Raw genomic sequence first — 16,972 nt, forward strand, 5'->3', positions numbered from 1 at the left:
CTAGGGTGTCCGGATTGCTGAGGGAATTGGTATTCTTATGCCTGTGGTGGAACGTAATGATCACGGTGAGACATGTCCCGGGTTGCAGAAATGTGATTGCGGATGCTCTCTTTCTCGTTTCAAGTGAGACGTATTTCAGGCCGAAGCGCCACAGGCGAGTCCGAAGGGAGAGAGAATCCCGGCACATCTGTGGAATCTTGGATGACTGAGCCATGGCAATTGATTCGACGATCCCTTGCGCCAGCTACATGGAGATCCTATACGACGGGCAGAGCCCTGGTGTCTCATTTCTTGAGGGTTCTGGGGTGGAGAGGGGGGGAAGTTCGAGAAGGGGAAATCGTGCAGTATATTTTGTGGGCAAAAGGGGAGGGGTATTCCATGTCGTCTGTGTGGTGCCAGTTATCAGGTTTCGCATTCTTTCAAAAGCTGGGGGGACACGGAAACCCGGCACAGGGTTTCATGATACAGCTGGTTTTGTGGGGCTGGGGTAGAGCTCGGACGGAGCAGGGGGATAAGCGGAGATCTATAAGGTACGTTGACCTGTTGTCTATGGCAAAACAATTAGCAGTAGTGTGTAGGTCTCTGTATGAGTTAGTGTTATTTAGAGTAGCATTTTCCTTACCCTTTTTCGCGGCCATGAAATTCGGGGAATTGGTTGTGCGATCAAAGGCCAACTTCAGTGGAGAAGGGTTGCGAGCACAGGATATGTGGGTATATGAACGTCAGATAAGAAAATCTAAGATGGACCAGAGAGGCAAAGGATGCTGGATTTCGTTGGTACCGGCGCGGGACATGATAGTGTGCCTGGTCCGGTGCACGAAAGCTTTCATACAGGTGCGGCTGCGAGTAGGGGGACCATTCTTGATTCATGAAGACGGTTTACTGTTAACGATATTTCAATTCGCTCGCGTATTGCAGTGTGTCGTCGAGGGTTTGGGGTGGGATGCGAGTGTTTACACGCCGCATTCCTTCCGTATCGGTACGGCAACCAAGGCGGCGGAGTTGGGTTGGTCTGGGTCGCGGATCCAAGCCATGGGTAGATGGAGATCAGATGTGTTCAGGGCGTACGTGCAGAAATAAGGGGAAGTGGGGCTCGGAGGGGTTTCTACGATACAGGCTAATGCAGTCCTTTGTTTTTGCAGATATGAAGGGGGTGATATCCAAACGCGAATGTGCCTGGGTCATGGGCCATTCATTCGTGCATCGAACGCAGCGAAGGGCTGTGAAGAGGCCTTATGGAGAGCAATTAAATTTGGATAGTTGTACTTGGACAGTGCGGTGGTTTGGAAAGGGGGGTATGCGGTGGGGGGGAATTGCGATCTTTCCTCCAAAGGCGAGTGCAAATTTGCGGAGTTCCGCAGATGATGATAGTTCATTTAGGGGGGAACGATATTGGAAAAATGTCTTGCTGCAAATTAGTGGCAATTATAAGGAAGGACTTGACGACTATAATGAATGAGATGCCAGGCATGAGGGTTGGTTGGTCTGATATTATAGTTCGAATCAAAAACTGTTCGGAACCTTTATGGCGGAAAGGGATTAAAAAAATGAATTGCCAGATTGGCAAATGGCTGGTTCAGCAAGGGGGTTTTTGGGTGCGGCATAGTTGGTCGTGGGAGGTGCTCGGGGGTTTCTTTTTAGGGGATGGGGGTACACCTTTCTGAGATAGGTTTGGATTTGTTTAACAATACCTTGGAGGAAGGATTCCTGCAACAGCTGAGTGAATAGAGGGCCGCAGTGGGGGAACAAAGGTAACAGGGGTTACTTTTGTTTGTGGCGGAAAACCCGAGCCCGAAGTTGAAATCTGTTGTGTTTGGTTTGCGAAGGACTTTGGGGGGGGGGGCGCGGGAAATGCTCGTGTAGCTTGGGGCTGCTACACAGGAAGGCCTAAGAGCAAGGCGGGGGGGGGGGGGGCCCCGATGCTCAGGCGGCACGCTTACCCTTGCTGGAGCCGTGGCGGGGTAAGAATTGGGGGAGCGTCGAGTGAGCCTTACCACTGGGACACGGTGATAAGTGAAGATGGGCATGATGGTGGTGGGGTGGGGTAAAACAGTTAATGATTATGTATAAGTTGCTGGGCTCGGGTTAAGTTTTATAATAAACTGCGGCCTTGTGTTTAACACCATAAATTGTGTTGGTGTCTTATTTGGGGGGGAGAGGGGGCTGCCGGGAGTGAACTAATGGTCTTGCTTCCCTATGTTATTACAAATTAATTTTATATTTCATTTTCTATTCTTTGCAGGTAATTCCAGAAATCTATATTTTATGAAGGATGGTAAATGGAAAAAAAATCTGTCAATAAAATTCCCACGAATGAACCCACCCTCACCTCGTCTCCCATTCATCCCCCTTACATTATGATCTGCAGAGAAAGGAGCTTCTATACGCAGTGCACCTGTAATTACTTGCGTTAAGAATTTATTGCAATAACTCATTTAAGTATACTTGGTAAATTGCTGTGTAAACAGTCATACAAATAAATATCGCTAATTAAAATAAGCATATCCTTGTAGGAGTACATTGGAACCCAAGTATGCATAAGGGATCTGTTTTAGGACTGCTGTTTTAGGACTGCTGGGGAAATAATGTATAACATAACTGTATAAAATACTGTTTCTTGACTGTTGTGGGTAATGACATGTAAAAGGAATAATTATGCTCTGTGTTATATCTTTTCTTGTTTTCAATTGTTAATAAAACAGAGCTAACTTTTTTTTTTTTTTTTTTTAAGAAGCTCCTGTTTAGAGCTAGGCTATTTCAATCACACTGCATCATTCAGCTGATGGAAATGTTAACCTTTTTTTTCCCCAATTCTTATGAATTGCTTGAATCTAAACAGTACAGAAGGGTTTCAGTTTACACAATGCCATCTTATGAACAGACATATTTTAAAACCAATTGCCTTTTTACTGGAAACACCCAGAAAGTGTATGTTACTCACAGTACCTTGTCGCCAAATGGAACCCAGTCTGTGGGGCACCCTCCTTTAGTCGGCTGTGGTTCTCCAGTATGCTTTTCCACTAATGAAACATTATGTTTCTCACAAATGAAAGGTAGCTTCAGATTGCAGTCTGCCGGGCTAGAGAAACCTGTAGCAAACATGAAAAAGCACATTGCTAACGTAACAAAAAGGTCTGTAGGTCATCCCTTTCCTTCAACAGACACTGACAGTGATTAAAATGCCTTTAAATAACATGTTAGGCGCAAGTAGATGCACAAGAGGCAGAGTTCTTGTTAGGGAAAAAGAGGTTTGAACTAAAGAATATTTCAGCTAATTACAGCCTCTTCATATGGCTTGAAAAAAAGTGGTCCCCGGCCCAATCCTGGAGGCACACCTAACCAGTCTGTTTTTTCAGAATATCTGTAATGAATGTGCATGATAAATATATTTGCATACATCAGAGACTCGGTATATACAAATCTTTCTCATATGCATATTACCCTTGGCTATTTTGAAAGCAGGTATGCCTCTTGGACTAGATGGTAGGGCCGGGTCCACACTTCTGGTGCCCCCAGGCAGTGCTGGGGGAGGTGGGTGCCTCCTCCTCCAGATGGGAGGGGTTCACTCCTAGCTGCTTACCCTAAAGCTAGGAGTGATTTTGCGGCGGCAGCAGCTATTTAAAAAAAAAAAAAAAAAGACATGCCCGCTGAAGACCTTGCCCAGTGTATGGGTTTCCATAGTAACAGGAAGCCCATGCGGGAAGAGGGGAGAAGGCCTTAAGCATGCGGCAGACAGTTACAGGCCCTGCGCCAGTTTTTTATTTTTATTTATTTAATTATTTTTACAGCTGCTGCCGCAGGATCAGGGCACTGCCACTTTAGGTAAGTGTCTGGGAGGCAGGCCTAGTAACAGGCAATGATCTAGCGCCTATCAAAATTTGGCACCGGAGGAAGTTGCCTACGCCTAAATCTGGGTCTGCTAAGTGGGAACATCCTAGGTAGGGCTGAGATGAATAACCTAGCAAGGGCATTCTTATGCATTGACAAATTGAGCACGGAAGTGATTAAATCATCTAACACAGATCTCAGAACTTTAATAATTTCAGAAAACCAAGGTCAAAGAGTATAAATGTTTCATTGAAAGTACATAATCCTCAGTTTGTTCCTGAGTAACTAAAGTAAAAGATCCCATCGTAAGTAATTATCATATAAAGAAGGGATATTATTTGAAACTATAGAAGAGCAATCAGAGAACACAGACTTAATACTACTCTCAAAGGGGTCAGTCATGTCCTCACAATTACTTGGGGGCTGGGAGGCTTCACAAAAAGATTGCGTGAGTAATTTAGTCACAATGGAAAATAGCTCAGTAAGCTGAGTTCATGGAAGCTCTACTTCTAGCAGTAAAAACAAAAAAAAAATAATTCTTAGCAAGATCTCTCTCATTTCTGTATTTACAAAAACTCAAACAGTAAGCTTCTCTATCGTCACCACTTCCGGGCTTCCTCCACCTTTGCTGATATTTATCCGATCCCGCTTTTGGGAGATAAGATCATACGAAAACCAGGGGGGTTTGCCTTTTTGAGCTTGGACATACTGCATGTCAAAGACCAGCAAAAAAGAACAGAACTTGATGTCTTTGTCTTCTTGTGCACTCTCCTACCAACTACTGGTTTTCTTAACTTCCTGAAAAAATTATCCCACCTTACATAACAATATTTGCCTTAAAGGAGCAATTCCTTATTAGCTAAGGAGATCATTGCCCCAGGGACTTTTTAAAGCTGTAAGTACACATCTTCAATTGTCTTTTCCTCTTTAATTTTTATTCCAGAACAGAATTTATGTAAAGGATAATTTAGAATTGTATGGTCTTTAAGGTCTTTAAGAGGTCTTTAAGATCATGAGAGGTCTTGAACGAGTAGATGTGACTCGGTTATTTACACTTTCGAATAATAGAAGGACTAGGGGGCATTCCATGAAGTTAGCAAATAACACATTTAAGACTAATCGGAGAAAATTCTTTTTCACTCAACGCACAATAAAGCTCTGGAATTTGTTGCCAGAGGATGTGGTTAGTGCAGTTAGTGTAGCTGGGTTCAAAAAAGGTTTGGATAAGTTCTTGGAGAAGAAGTCCATTAATGGCTATTAATCAATTTTACTTAGGGAATAGCCACTGCTATTAACTGCATCAGTAGCATGGGATCTTCTTAGTGTTTGGGTAATTGCCAGGTTCTTGTGGCCTGGTTTTGGCCTCTGTTGGAAACAGGATGCTGGGCTTGATGGCCCCTTGGTCTGACCCAGCATGGCAATTTCTTATGTTCTTAATTGTAAGAGCTATGAATGTCTTGTTGCTGCACATTCTCTTGCCACTAGACTCACTAAAGTCTTGATGAGAATACTGCTTTTTCAATGGCCTGCTGTGGATAACCTTGGACAACGCAATGCATCAAGCTCTGTTTCTAGGACTCACCAGAAATAAAGGTTGTTTTTTTTACATGTAGTACTGAAGAAAAAAAGATAATGCACATGACACTCCTTGAATTCACTTGTAGATAGCTGTAGAGGTAAAAACAACAAAATAGCAAAGTTGCTTACCTATAACAGATGTTCTCTATAGAAAGCAGGATAAATCAGCCACACAAGTGGGTGGCATCATTCAGATAGTGCTGGGACAGAAAACCCTAAAAGTTTTTCTGAACATGCAAGGGAATTCCCATGTAGCTGCCCACCACTCCAGTCTCCTCTAGAACAAGCTATTATTCATATCTAAGGGGGTGGGGGGTGGGGGAGGTGGGGGAGGGGGATTTTGTAATTATCTTATCTACAGACAATTGTTACAGGTAAGCAACTTTGCTTTCTCCATGGAAAAGCAGGATAGTATCAGCCACACAAGTGAAGACTCCCAAGTTGACGGTTGCCTTAGATTCATTTATTATCTGATCAATGTAGATGTGTTATGCAACCTATATTTATTGTTGTGGATGGAGACTAAAGTTTATTATTATTTGGATTTATTATCTGCTTTTTGGAAAAAAAAATTCACCCGAGATGGGGTACAACATATTAGATTGGTAGTATCAGAGATCAGTAGCAGTTTAACAATTCTAATCTGAAGAAGGTACACAGCACTAAACTTGCAATAAATCAGCAATAATGAATAAACGGCATCTCAGCAAAACAAAAGGTTGCAGCAGCCTATTCAAGGAACTCAAAATGGTACCTGGCAAATCACAGTCAATTTAATTCTACTGTATGTGTGGAAGGTAGGTTTCAGTTGCTTTCTAGGGTACAAGTAGTAATAGGTTTGGCATTAAAGGCCTGGCAGAAGAGTCAGTCTTATTTGCTTCACAAAATGGGAGTAGTCATGCATTTGGCAGAACTCTTCTGAGAAACAGTGTCATAGGGTAGTTACTCCCAAGAAAAATAAGTCAGCAGGTATATACTATTATGATTTCTTTTGTCGACTGAGTTGTTATGGAAGCTGCAAATAAGGATTTTAGTAGTCTGGAAAACATGTATAAGGACAGTTTTTCTCTCAAGTAAACAGGTCAGTCTACTCTTAGAGCCATGAAAACCAGTGTCAGGGTTTTGCATTTAGTAGTTTGTGTAGGACAGGTTAAACAGATTAAATAAACTTTTTAAGAACTACCTGTGCAAAGACTGCTGTCCTGTTGAGAGGTGTTTAATAGGCACTGATAACTTATAAAAACATGTATGAAGACCAAGTAGATAATCTTCTACCAAAACAGAACGAAAATGCATACTGATGGGCTTTCACTTTACTTTGAAGTTGTAGTCCTGACTGATCGTAGAAATCAAAGTTCTCTTTACACCCTTCTAGGCCAATACAATAAAGTGCACGTAAAAAACGTGAATCCAAACTGGGTGCACGTTTTCGTTTTTTTAATGCGTGCACATCCACCTCTCCTGGGTGTCTGATGCAATATGTAAATGAGCTGCCACGCTAAAACGGACAAGCTAGGATTAAATTGTGCATCCCTAGCACATCCATGGCATTGGGCAACCAGGAGACATGGCTGTGCGCTGGTTAGGAAAACGGACGCTCAATTTACGAGTGTCCGTTTTTTTTCCCGTGGCAGCTATTTTACCGGCACAATACACACGGCCTATAGCGTGTATATTGTGGGTGTATGTTGTGCACCTCAAAATTTTTTTTTTTTTTTACGTCAAGACTTTTTTTTTTTTGCATGGTACTTTTTTCTGTGGTTCTTCCTACTTAGTAATCACGATGATATTAAGTTGGAGGAACCACAGAAAAGCAGTTTGTTTTTGTTTTTAAGCTGACCCCTTGACGTGCAAGAAGACTTTGCGCCTGCTCCAGGGCAGGCGTAAAATTTTATGGGTTAAGAAATGCGCTTTGGGTGCACAGGGATTTTTTGCATTGCAAGGTAATAGCTAATAGCCTCGTCTACATGGCATTTAAAAGTGATCAGCGCTTTTAGCTATGCCTTTGGATGCACGTTTTGGATGTACATTATCCCCTATTGCTTCGGGGACACACTTTATTGCATTGGCCTCTTTGCTTGCTTGGGTTGAAAGAGAATAGTGAAGATTTTCTGTAAGAGACTGTTACATCTAAACTTCTGCAGAAGAGCTTGTTCGCGCTTAGCATGTGATCTAGAAAAAACCACTTGCAATACAACAGATTGAATTAAATGAAACAGAGACTACTTTTGGTAGAAATTTAGAATGCATTTTCAGAATTAACCTGTTGGGGAAGACTTGAGTACAAACAACGTAGGAGACTAGGGCTTGCAATTTGCTTACTCTTCCGGCAGAGTTAACTGCTATTAAAAATAGAACTTTCCAGGACAGGAATTTTAGATCTGCTGATACTAATAGAGCTGTCAAACTGAGCAAGAACTACATTTAGTTCCCAAGGAACAAGTATATCTTTTATTGGAGGCTTGAGAATCATGAGGCTTTTCATAAATCTGGCCACTAGTGTAAAGTAGGCACGTCCTCTTGGTGTTCATGGTATACGCTACAGCAACAAGGGGAACTCTGACAGATTTAGTTTTAAGACATGAGTATCATAGGTTTAGAGATGTGAATCGGAACCAGAATCGGAACCAGAATCGGTTCGGATTCCAGTTCTGATTCACATGTGGGTTTTTTTCCATCGGACCCGATCGCGGTTTTGTTTATCGGCTGCGCCCCAGCCGATAAACAAAAAACCTACCCCAACCCTTTAAAGCTAACCCCTTAGCTTCCCCCACCCTCCCGACCCCCCAAAAAAACTTTTTACAGGTACCTGGTGGTCCAGTGGGGGTCCCGGGAGCGATCTCCCGCTCCGGGCCGTCCTCCCGCTCCCGGGTCGTTGGCTGCCACTAATCAAAATGGCACCGATGGCCCTTTGCCCTTTCCATGTGACAGGGTATCCGTGCCATTGGCCGATCCTGTCACATGGTAGGAGCACTGGATGGCCGGCGCCATCTTGTGCTCCTACCATGTGACAGGGGCTGACCAATGGCATCGGTAGCCCCTGTGACATAGTAAGGGCAAAGGCTATCGGGGCCATTTTGAATACTGGCAGCCGACGGTCCGAGTGCAGGAGGTCACTCCCAGATCCCCGCTGGACTTTTGGCAAGTCTCGTGGGGGTCAGGAGGGTCCCCGAAGACTTGCCAAAAGCCCCTGGTGATCCAGCAGGGGTCCGGGAGCGACCTCCTGCACTCGGACCATCTGCTGCCAGTATTCAAAATGGCACCGATAGCCTTTGCCCTTACTATGTCACAGGGGCTACCGGTGCCATTGGTCAGCCCCTGTCACATGGTAGGAGCACAAGATGGCGCCGGCCATCCAGTGCTCCTACCATGTGACAGGATCCAGCCAATGGCACGGATACCCTGTCTCATGGTAAGGGCAAAGGGCCATCGGCGCCATTTTGATTAGTGGCAGCCAAGACGGCCCGAGAGTGGGAGATCGCTCCCCACGCCCCCACTGGACTACCAGGTAATTTTAAAATGGTTTTGGGGGGTTCGGGAGGGTGGGGGAAGCAAAGGGGTCATTTTTAAAGGGTCGATGGGTTTTTTTTTTTTTATCGGGCCATCGGCGCCATTTTTATTAGTGGTAGCCAAAATGGCGCCGATGGCCCGAGAGCAGGAGATCGATCCTGGGGCTTCCACTGGACCACCAGGTACTCGTAAAATGTTTGGGGGGGGGGTTCGGGAGGGTGGGGGAAGGTAAGGGTTTAGTTTTAAAGGGTCGGGTGGGTTTAGGGGTTGTTTTGGTGTGCCGGTTTTCCCGCACTCCCCCCAAATAACTCCCGTTAGTGGACACTAACCAATTAACAATTTTTCACGATAAATCGGGGGAATTTCTATTGTATCGCGCGCACTCTAACGATTTTTGACGATTTAAAAATTATCAGACGATTTTTTTAAATGATCAAAAAACGATTCACATCCCTAGCAGATATTTCACACCAGGCAATAGATCTTCTGGAAGAGTACTTCCTTGAAACAAGAATTTTTTTTAAACTTCCATAGGCATTTGCATAGATGACACTAGTAGGATTACCAATTGGCCAATATTTGGATAGCTTGGCTTTTTAAAAAATTTTTTTTAAAGGGAGGTCTGTGGTTGGCAGATCAGAAAACCAGATAATGTAAGTTAGCCTCCAGACCAGTCAGGACTCCCCTGCTTTTTCTCCCCTGACCAACAGCCCAGGGTATCCAATAAACTAGAAGTTGCAATGCATGCAAATTTAACTCATGAATATTCATTGTAGATACCCTGAAAATGTGACTAGCTGGTAGTCTCCAGGACAGGTTTGAGAACCTCTGCAATAGACCTTTAATCAGGCAAAGCCACTCTCAGGCCAAATCATGTCAGTGGTTGGGAGCAGCCAGCAGCAGGTACATGTGGACAGGTAAGGAATCCGACCCACCTCTCTTCCAGGCTCTGACCTGTTGGCAAGAAGCAAAGCCTGGAAGAGGAGCATGCACAGATTCCTTCCCCATACCAATGTGTTCACCACTGATGCCTTCTCAAGAAGCTGAAGTTGCGACTTGCTGCATGCAGCTGCCCTTCACCCAGCCAATCCATTCCAAAGGTGCACTTTGCACACCAGTAGCTATGGGCAGCTGCTGATCCAACCGCGGAATTCGGACAAGGAGCCCCTCTCCCAGGAGGAAACAGCACGGCTCCAAAAGTTGATCCACCTCAGGAGAGAGCAGCAACAGACAGAAGCCAGGAGGTGAGGCATCTGAGTGGTAAACTAGTTGGGAAAAGCATGGGCAGGAAGCAGGAAAACATTTTTGTGATGCATGTGGAGGAGGGTAGTTCAGGAAGTCTGCTTCTTGTACGAGGCAAAGGGTGAGTCCAGAGAAAAGACTGGAAGCATCTTGAAAACTGTGTACAATTCTGGTTGCTGCATTTCAAAAAAGATATAGTTGTGATGGAGAAGGTACAGAGAAAGGCAACCAAAATGATAAACGGGATGGAACAGCTCCCCTATGACAAAAGGCTGAAGAGGTTAGGGCTGTTCAGCTTGGAGAAGAGACGGCTAAGGGGGGATATGATAGAGGTCTTGAAGATCATAAAAGGTCTTGAAGGAGTAGATGTGAATCGGGTATTTACACTTTTGGATAATAGAAGGACTAGGGGGCATTCCATGAAGTTAGCAAATAGCACATTTAAGACTAAATGGAGAAAATTCTTTTTCACTCAATGCACAATTAAGCTCTGGAATTTGTTGCCAGAGGATGTGGTTAGTGCAGTTAGTGTAACTGGGTTCAAAAAAGGTTTGGTTAAGTTCTTGGAGGAAAAGTCGATTAGCTGCTATTAATCAAGTTTACTTAGGGAATAGCCACTGCTATTACTGGCATCAGTAGCATGGGATCTTCTTGGTGTTTGGGTACTTGCTAGGTTCTTGTGGTCTGGTTTGGCCTCTGTTGGAGACAGGATGCTGGGCTTGATGGACCCTTGGTCTGACCCAGCATGGCAATTTCTTATGTTCACAGTGAAAGAGGAGCAAATGAAGAAAGCTACATAAAATGTAAAGTGATTTTTCTATTTTAGGCTGTAAATTTGAATACCTATTTTATGGATTTTGCTACACTATTTTCTCTCTGTTCCTTGCCATGAACATTTTTAGAGATAAGTTGAGTAATAAATCTGTATTATAAACAATGCAAGATCAGAGGGAAGGAGGCAGGGCATGTGGTCATTTTTTTGGTGGGGGAAAGTAGGCAACTCTAAACATTAAGAACATAAGAAATTGCCATGCTGGGTCAGACCAAGGGTCCATCAAGCCCAGCATCCTGTGTCCAACAGAGGCCAAACCAGGCCACAAGAACCTGGCAATTACCCAAACACCAAGAAGATCCCATGCTACTGATGCAATTAATTGCAGTGGCTATTCCTTAAGTAAACTTGATTAATAGCAGTTAATGGACTTCCAAGCAAGCAGAGGGAATTGCTGAAGGTTGCGATGAAGGAGAATGCTGCTGTATGAGTGATAAGGGGTAAGAATATCTTCAGTCTCGCTGGTTGATGAACACCTAGGTGCTGTAGCCATGGAAACCAAATTTGCTGAGGCTAAAAGGGGGCTATCAAACTCATTTACCCCCTTTTCTTCTCAATTTTTGATTTGTCTTGAGTATTAGTGGATTTGGAGGGAACATGTAAAGGGGTCCTTGATTCCATAGAATAGAGAAATGCCATTCTGTTTCTTGGAGGCCTCTTGAAGTAGAATGTTGGAACTTTGCTGTTCAGCGGCATTGCAAAAAGATCTATTTGCAGAGTGCCCCAAAGGTGAAAAAGTTCCTGCACTACTTAAACGTGTAATGACTATTCGTACAGTTGAAGCTGGTAACTTAAGTTATCTATAAATTGTATCTGATCTCCAAGAAGATAGACAGAAGCAACATGCCTTGAGAAAGAGGCCATTTCCAAATCTTTGTGATTTCTAGGAAAAGCATGTACAAACCTGTTCCCTCCAGTTTATTGATACAGAACATTGCTACATGGTCACCTCTCTGGATCAACACAACATCAGCTCTGTTCAGATACAGAGTGAACACTTTTAGAGCACTGAAAATTGCTCTTAATTCTAAATTTATATGAGCCATTTTTTATTTGAACAACAGGATCCTTGGGAATGGAGGCCTTTCAGATAAGCTTCCCAACTATGACTGGAAGCATCTGTGGTAAGAATTTCTTGAAATTCTGGTTGGTGAAAAATTGATCTTTAAATAGGTTTGCATGGTCCAACCACCAATTCAGAGACTGAACAAGACTGATTGATATTTCACTTTCAAGAAAATGTTAGGCAATTATTGCTGCCATATAGCCTAACGTTTTTATAAATAGCTGGGTAGGGACTTCTCTGCTTTATGAGGTTCATAATGATTTTGGATAATTCACCTGCCCTTTATTGAGGATAAAATGCTTTCCCCTGAAAAGTATCTGTGTGCTCCAATGAAATCTATATAATTTTTTTAGTTTTATTATATATTGAATTTTAAAATTTAAAAAGTCTTACATCTTGAATTGAAATCAGCAACTAGATTCTCAGCATATAATTGATAAGGGGAAAATAAAACAAAAATCAATCATCTGCCTTTAGCCCACAGTGTTGAAAAAGATCTAATATGCCATTATCTACAAGAGGAAAGAAAAATAAGATCAGATGGCAAAGCAGTAAGAAATAAATATGACAGTGAGCTAGCAAACTCATTTATGTAGAGACTGTCAGCTATGATGAAGCAAAGAAATTTCCTGTGGGGACGGTGTATCAAGATGTGTATGCAAGTATCTTTTAGATACAACTACCTTCTGATTGGGGAAGAATGGTGCCCAGAGTTAGTTTAGAAATTTTCTTTTTTCAGGAATTTAGATTCCTGAGGTCTTTTTTGGAATCAGGAAGTATCTGGAAAAGAATCCAGAGTTCTTTTCCTGGAACAGGATCAGTTCTATTATGCTAGCTATCAAAAGAGACTCCAGCTCTTGTTGAAGGAGTAAGAGCTGCTTAGTCTCCAATTAATATTTCTTTGGAGGTTTGCTCAGAGGAGAACATTTGAAAATGAATTTGAGCCTTGTTTGATAATTTTTGGCACCCATGCTGGACTGAAGAATTGCAGTACCATGCTGGACTGAAGAATTGCAGTCTTCCCTTCACTAGTTTAATGCTGCTGAGGTTTAATGGAACAGCTCTGATTACACTGTAGTCAAAAATAATGATTAGCTTTTAATTGTTTTTGCTGTAAAAGTCCGGGCCATTTTTTTTCTCTAGCACTTGGGCTGGGTTGGTGCTTCTCACACTATGGCAAACAAGAACACTGATAAAAATATAGATAGTATTTTCTTCTGGAATAGAAATATTGTTTTCTGTACAGCTGATGCGACCACCTTCTGAAAACAAAAGGGTTGCTCTGTAGTGGCCACTGAAAGGGTGAGAAGACTAGAACAGTGATCTTTGATGGTAACCACAGCTTCTTTTGCTTTCTCTCTAAAGAGAACGTCACTTTTGTATGCAGCATCTGCCAGCTTGTCTTGCATGTTCTCCTGTAGTCCCCAAAGCAAACAGCCAGGTATGTCTTCTTTTTCCAGTGGAGACGGCTGATGTTCTAGAGCAGGGGTCAGGAACCTTTTTGGCTGAGAGAGCCATAAACGCCACATATTTTAAAATGTAATTCCATGAGAGCCATACAATATGTTTAAAACTAAATACAAGTAAATGTGTGCATTTTATGTAAGATCACACTTTTAAAGTACAATAAGTCTCTGAAAATATTACACCAGGCCTTAAGACACCAATACATCTCCTATTAGGAAAACGGACCAAGTCAGGCTGCTATAGAGTCCTACACAGAAACTACACGCCAGCAGAAAACCTCACCTGAATCACATGCTGTCCCTCACCAAACATAGAATAAAGAGACCAAAATGCATAACAAGAAGCATGCAGAAAAAACTGAATTGGAAACCGCAACAAGCCAGAGTCTCTGTATGCAGTGTAACAAAGGAAAAAAGAAACATCACCCATCCTTATAAAACAAATCAAGAAATATAAAATCATCAGCAGTAAAACTGTACTAACAAAAAGAACATATTTCGAAACAGCTGATGAGTGGAATATCCAATAATTAAAAACTCATATAAAACATTTCCAGATACCAACAAAATATTTCAAAATAGCAGACACAAAGACCCAGCAATGAAAAATAATAAGGATACAAACATTTTTTTGCTCTGCATACCTGGGAACGTTTGATATCCAGGTGTCCTGAGATTGTTCTGAATTAGCAGGAGGTGGGGTGGTTTGCTTGGAACTTTCTCCTCTCTCAGTCACATACCAGCGCTCTCTCTCACACTGGCTCTCAATGACACACCTATACACACATGCTCTCAGTACTCACATATACACATGTTTTTTCTCTCACTTATATAGGCTCTTAATTACACATTTACACACATGCTGTCTATCTTTTCACGCTTACACACACACACACAGGCTTTCAATCACATAAATACATGCTGTCTTTTTCTCTAACACACAGACTCTCATTCACATGCTTACAAACATGTCCTCTCTTTCTCTCATTTACACACAGGCTCTCAATCATATACTCACATGCTCCCTCACCTAAATCAGCTCTCAATCACACACAGACACACATGGTCTCTCTCTCTCATTTAAACACAGGCTCTCAATCACATACTCACATGCTCCATCACCTAAACCAGCTCTCAATCACACACAGACACACATGATCTCTCTCTTACTTATACACACAGGCTCTTAATCATACATACACATGATTTCTCTCACACACAAAGGATCTCAATCATACACACATACTCTTCACACAAACAGGTTTTCAATCACAAACTTACACATACAGGTTCCCAATGGTAAACTTACATTCATGCTCTCTCTCTCTCACAGGCAGGCTCTCAATCACAGACATACTCTCTTTCACATGTACAGGCTCTCAATCATTCACATACATGTAATCTCTCACTCTCTCACACACACACACACACACACACACAGGCCCCCCCTCGCGGCCCGGAAGAGGAAGTGAAGAGTATCGGGTGCCTGCGCGGCAAGAAGAGGCCACGCTGGTGTGCTCGGCATCGGCCCGAAGAAAAGAAGACTGCAGCGCGGCTCGGAGGAAAATGAAGAGCTTCAACCGCGGCCGATGGGACTCCGCCTCCGCGAGGGCTGAAAATGAAGAGGTTAGCGTTGGGAGGAGGCTGCTGCTGCCGCGCGTTCCCGGGGTGGGGGTGGGGAGAGAGAGAGTGATTGAGCGAGCAAGTGTTTGCTCGCTCATTCACTCTCTCTCTCCCCCACCCCGGGAACGCGCGGCAGCAGCAGCAGCAGCCTCCTCCCAACGCTAACCTCTTCATTTTCAGCCCTCGCGGAGGCGGAGTCCCATCGACCGCGGTTGAACCTCTTCATTTTCCTCCGAGCCGCGCTGCAGTCTTCTTTTCTTCGGGCCGATGCCGAGCGCACCAGCGTGGCCTCTTCTTGCCGCGCAGGCACCCGATACTCTCCACTTCCTCTTCCGGGCCGCGGGGGGGGGCGGGAAGAAGAGAGCACGCCGGTGCCGCTGACTCCTGCTGTCCTGCCGCGTTCCGCCCGGGCTGACAGCATTTTAAGCCCGGGCGGAGGAGGACCGGGGAGCAGCTGGGTCAGCGGGAAAGTGTGGCGACTGTCTGCGAGCCAGATGCAGCCCTCAAAAGAGCCATATCTGGCTCGCGAGCCATGGGTTCCCGACCCCTGTTCTAGAGGAAGTATCTTAAGAATTATAGACAGCTCTAAATCAGATTTTTGTCACATTTCTTGGTTTTAAATTACTGGCAGGAAGCATTCCATCTTGTCCACTGGAAAAGTTTCTACTAAAACTTGAAGTTTTTGTAAGAAAGAATACATACATCGAAACATATGCAATTGAGTGGCTATCCTCAAATTAAGCATAGCTGACTGGAAAACTCTCTATGCTACATTATCTAGCATTCTGTCATCCTTAGTTGGAAGATCACTGGAATGTGTCTGAACAGTTTGCTTTTTTTTTTAATTTCACTACTACCGATCGGTGTGGTAACTGTACCTTGAGATGAACTGGTTGTACCCTCTATCTGATGTCTAATTTTCTTACCTCTGGAATGGTAAATAATGGAGATTGCCACATTCTGATTTGAAGTTCTTGCAAAAGTCCAAGAACTGTAGCCACGCCCACTACTACCTGCTTGAGTGTTTCAATATAGTTAAGCAAACCAAACATCTTCTATAGGATCTGCTTCTTGTTGAAGATTAAAGTGTACTTCTCGTGTAATTTTCTAAACAAGAGAGAAGGCATATCTTCAGAAGACAAGGTGCTTCTGGGATGCTGAGGCAAAGGATATGACAGAAAATCTGTTGACTGGTCATCATCTGAGTGACAGGAGAACGAATCATAGAAAAATTCTGAACCTTCCTGAGACTGGCCAGACATTATAATCTGAGGGTATTTATCTATTCTTGGAAGACACCAGTTCAGGGTCCTGAGAATGCATCTGGACCATATAATCTCTTGCCTGATAAGAAAGGATAGTAGACTGAGTGCCTAATCTGGAAACCATCATGTCCAAAGAGAGACATTACTTATCGAGGAGTTGGTAATTTTGACATATCTGACAGATACCTTTTTGCAAATTTCAACCACATATTTTTCTACAATGGCATGATGTTCTTTTGGTAACAGCAGAACTAATGAGGAGCCATCTAATTCTGGAACTCAAACCGGCATGGATACCAGATCATGTCAATGTTTCTCTGCGCTGAAGGCTCATTTTGAGGCCAGTACAGTTTTGGTGCTGACAGTCCAGCCATTCCTCCTGAAGTTGATGGCACTGACAGATTGTCGGTAGACAAACAGGTATTTTGCTGACATGCTGTATTTCATTCTATCATCACTAGTACATGCTCTAATTACTGCAGGTGGAGTCTCTCTGATGTCCTTTGCATTCGTTATATGAAGACTTTGGCTTTTGCTTCAGTGGTTCTCCTGTGATACTCAT

The 16,972-nt window shown here is 43.3% G+C and overlaps 1 protein-coding gene across 1 annotated transcript in view; it reads right to left on the reverse strand.

Moving 5' to 3' along the window:
* The window catches only part of LY75 (lymphocyte antigen 75), a 397,255-nt gene that overhangs the window by 106,817 nt on the left and 273,466 nt on the right, over positions 1-16,972 (reverse strand). The window contains exon 21 of the mRNA XM_029605582.1: positions 2,947-3,089. Within this exon, the coding sequence (XP_029461442.1) occupies positions 2,947-3,089 (143 nt within the window). The remainder of the gene's footprint in view (positions 1-2,946; positions 3,090-16,972) is intronic.

The sequence above is a fragment of the Rhinatrema bivittatum genome, chromosome 6, assembly GCF_901001135.1.
Source record: "Rhinatrema bivittatum chromosome 6, aRhiBiv1.1, whole genome shotgun sequence".
Classification (NCBI taxonomy): domain Eukaryota; kingdom Metazoa; phylum Chordata; class Amphibia; order Gymnophiona; family Rhinatrematidae; genus Rhinatrema; species Rhinatrema bivittatum.